Below are 8,527 nucleotides of genomic sequence, written 5' to 3' on the forward strand. Positions count from 1 at the left end.
TTGTCACATTAAGGGTCACATAAAAAGAACATGTCCTAAGCTTGAATCGAATGAATCTAAAGAACCCACAGCACCCACTATATCTGTCAATGCAATGAATGATAACACGATTGTGCCCAAAGTTTCTCAAAACCCTCCCATTGATAATTCTCTCATTAAATGTTATGATCGTACGTCGGGGCACCGTTTTGTCATATTGTTTGACCCAGGTAGTATGCATGATGTGATCAGTTCCTCTCTTGTTGAGAGAGCCCGCCTCGAAGTTAGTCCAAGATCTCCTATCGAGGTCTCTGGCTTTCGTCCTGGTATGGACGCTCTCATCACGGAGGAGTGCCTTGATGTGTTGTTTGCAATTCAACAGACTTCCTTCACTAGAAGATTTGTTGTTTCTCCTCTCTTAGGATGTGATATGATTTTAGGCATGAAATGGTTTCGTGAAGTGAACCCACTCGTTGATTGGGAGGCTAACACTACAACTCTCAATGCCGACAGTGATTCTCCTATTGTCATTCATGGAGAGGACATTGCTCCCTCTCCATCTCTCATTGCTAATATGCAGGACAAGGTTGAAAGGATTCGGGATAAGGAGATTGAGTCTCTCAATCTCTTTTTCTCCACGGCATGACACACAGGATTTGCATGATTATGAGAAGCATGATGATTTGAAGGATAATGATTTGCATGATGATTTGGATGATAAAGACAAGCATAATGAATTGCATGAACAAGATGTGATTGTTCACAATGATGATGTGTTAGTTGATGCTTTTTCTAGAGAAGCTAACCTCGTTGTAGATTCGATCAATCACCAAGAATCGATCTTGGCTTTCGAGTCGAGGTCCACAGATCCCTCACAAAAAATTCGATAGATCCCGAAGAAGCGATCTTGGCTCTCGAGCCTTGGTCCAAAGAACCATCACAGGAAGTATTATGTGTTCGCATGATTGATACCCACGCATTGTTCGAGTGTTTCATTCGTGACGGTTTCCTGTATTTTAGTCAGCATCTTTATGTGATCCCTTTTCCTAGGCATGACATATTGTATGTTGAGCACGTTTCACTCATGGATGAACACGAATGTATGCGGATTGTTCATGAAAAGCTGAAAAGTTTGTATGTAAGGAAGTTGCATTCCATGTCTCTTCCTTGGCATGACACAGTTTCCAAACGAGCACATGATTGTATGAGCACCAAGCATGGGCATTTCCATTGGGATTTGCCACAGTTGATTGATTTCGATCAAACAGAAAAGATTCGACCTCATTGTTTGCATGTATTTGATGAACGGGTTGTCACTCCATCTATTTGTTCATCTACATTGCATCCACAATCTTTAGAGAAGACAATATTTTTTTCCTTCACTTTACATGGAATTGGTATGTTCATGGTTTTGTGTTGGAGATGGTTTCAAGAATTTTCAGCCATAGAGATTCTTGAAGACGAAAGAAGCAGGACTCTAGACGAAGTTGAAGCAAGGAAGGAGCCACAGAAGACTTTGTATCGCTTTCGGCGCAGCCCAAAGAAGCAAGCGTTGCAGACCTTTATGAAGTTCAAGTACCGCACGACCCACATATTAGAGTGGGCCGGCGAAGAGTCCCTTCCAGGATTCCGGATGTTGTTGGCGATCTCCCTCGACGCCATACAGTTCGGTACCAATACCTCACTTTGAAAAGGAGGGGATGTCACATGACACGTCCCAACCTTATGTGTTCGTGGACAAGCAACACCACAGCAGGGCTCAGTCAGTCCAGTCAGTCTAGATTAGTAGTGATCTGACACTTTTGTGAGTCTATTCGTAGACCGTGCATGCCCAATCACTTAGCATAGATGCATATCCTCCGGTTGCACACAACATGATCATCAAAATTCCCATCAGAATCCATTAGCATCAGTTAGGGGAATTTTCCAATGCATTTAGCCTATTTTCCTATTTATTAGTTATTTTCACTTATTATTTTTAAGTGACTTTCCAACAAAAGTAGGTAGGGCAATTTTGCTAAGTTAATATATAAACAAACCCAAGTTAGCACTTTCTGGCAGAAGAGGCAACAGGAGCTTCCCGCTCAACAGGCAACTTCTCAGCAGTAAACCCCCCCCCCCCCCCCCCCAACACCCCCAGCGTTTTTGGACATCCATCCTCACGGGCAGTTCTCAGCACTTGGCGCCTCCTTCCACTGCAGAGTCGCCACCATTACCATCAGCCATCGCCAGCATCTTCCATCAGTTGGCGTTTTTTCCTAGCACCATCATCAGCGATTTCAGCCCTTCACTAATGCTAGGCATCCACAGCAAATTAGCGTTTTTCCTCCTGATCATCATCAGCGATTTCAGCCTTTGACTAACGCTAGCATCAGCAGCAGGTTCAACATTTTGTAGCATGTTTCTCCGCATGATTACCTCAGCCATAGACCTGCAGCATCACCGTTCTTACAGCAGAATTTCAGCCTTGAAGAAACGCAGGTTTTCAGCAGACAAGTCGCAGTAGAACCACCCCAAGTTGGTTGCAAAAGTTCCCCCCATCTTTAGCCAAGAAAACGCAGCCAAAACAGTCATTTTCAGCCACCGAAACAGTCCCCGAATTCAGCCCTAGAAGATCACAGATTTCAGCCTTAGCCGTCGTCATCACCGTCGTCGTCATCGGCATAGTCCCATTGCATCAGTCCATTGCGTACGCATTGTACACCTTTGTGCAATCAAAGTAGACCGCTCTCGCCAACGAGTGGGGCCTTCGGAGGAGGGTTTTACAACCTCTCGGGTGTCGTATCTCTTCTCTCTCCTTCTCTTAGTCTCATTCACTTGCACGCACAATATCCACTCACTTTGTTCGTGATCATAGCACTCTCCATAGACAGAAGGCTCTCTCCTTCCCTAAGAACTAAAAGCAAATAAAGATCACTAATCTTGAGAAAATACAACATTCATTCCGTTGCACCTAACACATGAGGAGCTATAGGTTGAAACCCATACATTAACATAAATGGATTATATTCAGTGGAAGAGTGCTTGGCACTATTATATGTAAACTCTACTATAGGTAAGTACTCTTCCCAATTAGATTACCGTTTACTTACATATGCTCGTAGCATATCATCTAAGATTTGCTTAATTCTTTCGGTTTCCCCATCTGTTTGAGGATGCTCAACTATACTCATGCTTAGTTTAGTGTCCAACCTCTTAAACACAACTCTCCAAAAATGACTATAGAACTTCTTGTCTCTATCTGACACAATGTCTGCAGGTAAACCATACAGTCGATAGCAATTTTCTACATTTTTACCTTCTTTTTCAAATTCTAGTGAGTTTTGTTGGAAACTCTATTTCAAAGACGGTCCTAGTCCCCACAACCATTCCCTTCACAAAACCAAGTCCGCAAGAACCATATTTATAATTTGGAAGTCAAGCATTTCTTTATACCCTTGTATCTCAACTTCCAAATTGGATACCAATGTATCCATATCTTCTTTTCTTCGCCATGCATCATGGAGACCACATATTGGTGAGCACTTGGTTGTTGAGAAAGTTTTAGTTTCTTGACAAGAGCATCGTTCACAAAATTATGCGTGGCAGAGTAATCTTTCATGACTCTAACCCTTTTTCCATTTACAAACCCATACATTTTCACCAGCTCATGTGGAACAAAACTTGATTTCCACATGCTGGTAGACAAACAACAACAATGACTCTCTATATTGTCATGCAACACTTTTATGAATTTAAACCTTTCATTGCCATTTATCGGAAGTGTTTGGATCACATGAACTTGCCTATCTTTATGACGACCTTTACCCTTTTCATCGTCCTTTTTCATTTTGTTCTTTGGACAATTCCCATGAAAATGGTTGGGTGATGAACAAGTGAAGCACAAGTTTTCTTTTTTGGCCGTTGCAAAGTCCTCTAGGTTCAACCTAGTATTACCACCCTCTTTTTAAACAATGGTTTACCCTCCTTATTAAATAGAAATTTCCTTTTTCCTTTTAGAAAAGGCCATGGTACCCCGTATCTATGGACTTAGGCTCAGTCTCAGTGGGATAAGAAGCTATCAAGCGAGTATTATCTTCATAAATTTGTGCAATTTAATTGCTTCCTCTAAAGTTATAGGGACACTTCTTTCACCTCTCGCTTGAAGTGTCTATCTAATCCCCCATATAAACCCTCTTGTTTTGTGAAAGTCATCTAATCCGTGAAGCTTGAGGATTATTTCTCTATACCCTGCAATGTAAGTAAGCAAAGGCCTACCGCGTTGCAGATGCTTTTAGAATACCTGCTTTTCTTATACTGCTTTTGGCCAAGGGCAAGGTGCCAAGACCTCTACAAAAGAACCCTCGGACCTTGTACTCGTGCAAGCGTAATAATAAAGTCACTGGTTTCTTTTTGAGATTTCAAAAATACTAACAGGCTGACAGTATTCTGCTGAATGACTTTATGTAAGTACTTAAAAATGTGAATTCCTAAGATGAATATGTTAGACGTGCTCTCTCATGTGTGTATTGTTCGAGTGCATGTTTAAAAAGACAGTATTTCTGTCTTGTCTGCCTGATGTAAGGTGCAACGGAATGAATGTTGTATTTCCTCAAGATTAGTGATCTTTATTTGCTCAAGGTTCCTTTTAGTTCTTAGGGAAGGAGAGAGCCTTCCGTCTTGTAGAGTGCCGTGATCACAAACAAAGTGAGTGGATATTGTGCATGCAAGTGAATGAGACTGAGAGAAGGAGAGAGAAAAGATACGACACCCGAGAGGTTGTAAAACCCTCCTCCGAAGGCCCCACTCTCGTCGGCGAGAGTGGTCTACTTGATTGCACAAAGGTGTACAATGCGTATGCAATGGACAGATGCAATGGGACTATGCCGATGACGACGACGGTGATGACGACGGCGACTTGATGGCTGAAATCTGAGTTCTTCTATTCGCTGAATTTCGAAACTGTTTTGGTGGCTGAAAATGACTGTTTTGGCTGCGTTTTTATGGCTGAAAATGGGGGAACATCTGCAACCAACTTGGGGGAGTTCTGCTATTGTGTCATAGGCTGAAATCCTGCATGTATCTGCTGCGGCAAGGGGCTGAAACCAAAAACGCTGAAGGGGTCCTGCTGCTAGCCAAAAACGCTAGGCTGATTTGTATCTGCAATCCCAAAGCGTTGATGGATCTGATGCATGCGAGGCTGATCTGACTATGCCAATGCAAAACGCTGAAGTGCTTGATGAGGTTGGCGTTAGTGATGGCTGAAAACGCTGATGGTCATCATGAGGAAAACGCTAGGGTGAGAAGCTTGCTGGCGATGGCAGAGATCTGCAAACGCTAGAGTGCTGATGATCGATGGCGAAGGCCTGCTGTTGAAGGAAAACGCCAGGGATGAGGGGAAGATGCAAAACGCTAGAGGTTCATGAGGGGGGGGAGGTACTCCTGAGAAGTTGCCTGTTGAGCGGGAAGCTCCTGCTGCCTCTTTTGCCAAAAAGTGCTAACTTGGGTTTGCTTATATATTAACTTAGCAAAATTGCCCTACCTACTTTTGTTGGAAAGTCACTTAAAAATAATAAGTGAAAATACCAATAAATAGGAAAATAGGCTAAATGCACTGGAAAATTCCTCTAGCTGATGCTAATGGATTCTGATGGGAATTCCGATGATCATGCTGTGTGCAACCGGAGGATATGCATCTATGCTAAGTGACTGGGCATGCACGGTCTACGAATAGACTCACAAAAGTGCCAGATCACTGCTATAATCTAGACTGACTGAACTGACGGGAACCCTACTATGGTGTAGCTTGTCCACGGACACATAGGGTTGGGATGTGTCACGTGACACCTGAGGGGTGATGTGGTTATGATAGTAACAAGATTTATAGATCAAGATATCTGTAAAAAGATCAGCCCGGTCTAGATGTGATTGCTAAATAAGTTACAAAGATCATGATTCTCATCTAAGATCTTGACGCGGATAGTGATGTGAATGTTCAATGACTGTCGACTTCGTGCTGATAGGGGGCCTGGCCAAGCAAAAGGTAGCGAGAGCATCCCCTAGACTATGCATATTCCTTATCCAACAAATCTGGCGAGTCATGAAAGGCATAGCAAGACCTCTCGTTTGTGGTGTCTTGCAACAAAAGAAGAGAGACATGGCCTCAGCAAAAAAAGAAAGTTGCTGCCAATGGACATCCCTGTCGTACTGAACGGGACATAGGAACATGCAGTCCAACGTGGCCTCTAATCGTATGTTGTAAGTCAGAAAGCATAACAAGACTGAGCACTTGGCACATCCCAAAACCGCAAGCAAAAATGTCAAGTCAACCTATCCTCCCAGGAGGAGATGCACTATCTAGGCCAACCACTATGTCATGTCTCTCTCTCTCTCTCTCTCTCTCTCTCTCTCTCTCTCTCTCTCTCTCTCTCTCTCTCTCTCTCTCTCTCTCTCTCTCTCTCTCTCTCTCTCTCTCTCTCTCTCTCTCTAGTTTCCTACGACATTGCTGTGATATAACAGCCTTCACCTGCCCATAGTAGATACCGGGGCACTAGCAGGTCCACCCACAAAGGGGAAAAACTCTAACAAAGGTCTCTTCTCTTACGCCTTCAAGTGCAAACCATGTCAATCATGGTTACAAAAATGCTTAAGGTATTATTCTATCCAAAGCATACGGCTAAACAAATGATTCGTGGCAAAGATCAAATAACGGTGGTTAGTGCTTGGATTTCAAACCTTGAACAACAAAGTACATTAGAACTCACAAAAACAAGATTTCTTTCAAAAAGTGACTTTCATTCTACACAATTCCTGGTAAAACAATCAATCTTTCCTGAGGGATAAATAAGGAATTGCACACAGATTATTCACCGAGATTGAGAAATTAAACGTTGTTTCAGATGCTTCTAGCCTAAAAACAGTAATTTAAGCCCTACTTTCTAACGGTTCATAGGTTCCTACAAAATCAGTCCTGTTTCTTTCTGGTTTCTGGCTTCTGGCTTCTGGCTTATGACAAAGCCCCAATAACCTTACACATCAAGAACCTTGCCCTATGTCATGCAAAAACCTTAAAACATCAAGTACCTGGCACTTTGTCATAAGCTCTGTCCTCAATAAAATGCTAGAGCTGATGGTACAGTTAAGGCATGAAGAAAATTACCAAAGCATTCGCTAAATTCGTGATCAATCCAATTCAGAATTTTTGGTAAACAGAGGAACGCAAGCTTGTCACTACCATGCTTGATTTAGTATACGAAATCAAGCAGGAAGAACAACCTTCAAGCTCCCTCAAATGACAACGTATGAGCCAAGAAACCAAGCTTGCCAAAAGACTACAATTCATGTTTAAGTGCTGCATATGGATTGCCTACAAGACTCTTGCAGGCAGACCCAGTAAACTAATGACAGTTGCATACACAGCCTACCAGATGCCTAGTTACTGTCCCGAAACACTAACCGCACAAGTCAACTGTAAATATTCACAAGGTCTTATTGAATCATGCTAGGCAGCTAGTTGAGCAGCTCGAGCCACAAAGCTAAAGCAGGCTCAAGCTGCATAATACATTAATCTTAACAGAAAAAAGAAAGCAAACGATTCTTAAAGAAACTAATCGCGGCAACAGTATGTCTAACAAAAATCACATGCGAAACAAATATTTGCCCCTAATATCTGGCAAGAGACTTGCCTCCATTTCAGTGTCCAGGGCCAACCGCCGAACCAAAGAAGAGTGCATTTGTAAGGCTCGTTTAACTTTGTGGTGATGCGAAGGAACCTAGAAAAGCAACATAGCAAAAGTCGTGATCAGATTACAGAAAAGGGCTCTTCCATACTCTCAGTGAGATCTATCATGAGTTCTCACGGAAACCAAACACTGGGCAAGCCCCCTCTATCGTGTGTGTGTGTGTGTGTGTGTGTGTGTGTGTGTGTGTGTGTGTGTGTGTGTGTGTGTGAGAGAGAGAGAGAGAGAGAAATTTCGTGGTTACTATTTGTGTGTGTGTGTGTGTGTGTTGGGGGGGGGGGGAGAGAGAGAGAGAGAGACCTGCTGTGAATCAATCGACTGGCTATCCAGTAACTTGAGGATGTTGCCATCGTTAGACTTGAATTGCTTCATCACGCCGCGATTTGCAGCAGAACGTTAGACCAGCACTAGGAACCGCAAGGAGCAAGAAGCTGAGTAGATGTGTCTTGAGACACGAAAAGGGAAGCAAACCGTGGCATGAATGCGAGTACGGGAACCATAAAGCTCTGCTGATCAGCGAATGTTTAAGGAAACTCTGCTATCGCAGAGACGCCGTGATGACGCAGGTGACAAGCGGTGTATGCCTGCGTGTATGTGAGACTCGGGGGAGAGACGATTCCAAATTTTAACGCCAAATGACTCCTTACGATAATCATTTATTTATTACATCGGTGAATGTGTGTGGGTGGGGGGCCATGAGGTGTTGGGGCGGGGCCTTGGCATTAAGTAACACCCATAATCAATGCGGGGTGGAGTAATGGGATCGACAGTCCGGGTTGAGGGGTGGGATCTCGAGGCAGGCTAAACACGGCCACACAAAAAAGCGGGGC

General features: G+C 43.3%; 1 protein-coding gene across 4 annotated transcripts in view; it reads right to left on the minus strand.

Annotated features, from left to right (window-relative positions):
* The window catches only part of ASG2 (transducin family protein / WD-40 repeat family protein), an 87,102-nt gene extending 78,775 nt beyond the window's left edge, over positions 1 to 8,327 (minus strand). For 2 of the 4 annotated variants that reach the window (XM_086507603.1, XM_086507604.1), the window contains exons 1-2: positions 7,998 to 8,325; positions 7,644 to 7,730 (exon numbers count right to left, since the gene is read on the minus strand). In XM_086507603.1, coding sequence (XP_086363729.1) covers positions 7,644 to 7,730; positions 7,998 to 8,069 — 159 coding nt within the window. In that variant the 5' untranslated portion in view covers positions 8,070 to 8,325. Of the gene's footprint in view, positions 1 to 7,643; positions 7,731 to 7,997 lie in introns of all 4 variants that reach the window. The other 2 variants (XM_086507602.1, XM_086507601.1) reach the window with 2 other exon arrangements.
* Between the last annotated feature and the right edge of the window lie 200 nt (positions 8,328 to 8,527).

This window comes from Adiantum capillus-veneris, chromosome 30 (assembly GCF_014529385.1).
Source record: "Adiantum capillus-veneris isolate H3 chromosome 30, ASM1452938v2, whole genome shotgun sequence".
Lineage (NCBI taxonomy): Eukaryota > Viridiplantae > Streptophyta > Polypodiopsida > Polypodiales > Pteridaceae > Adiantum > Adiantum capillus-veneris.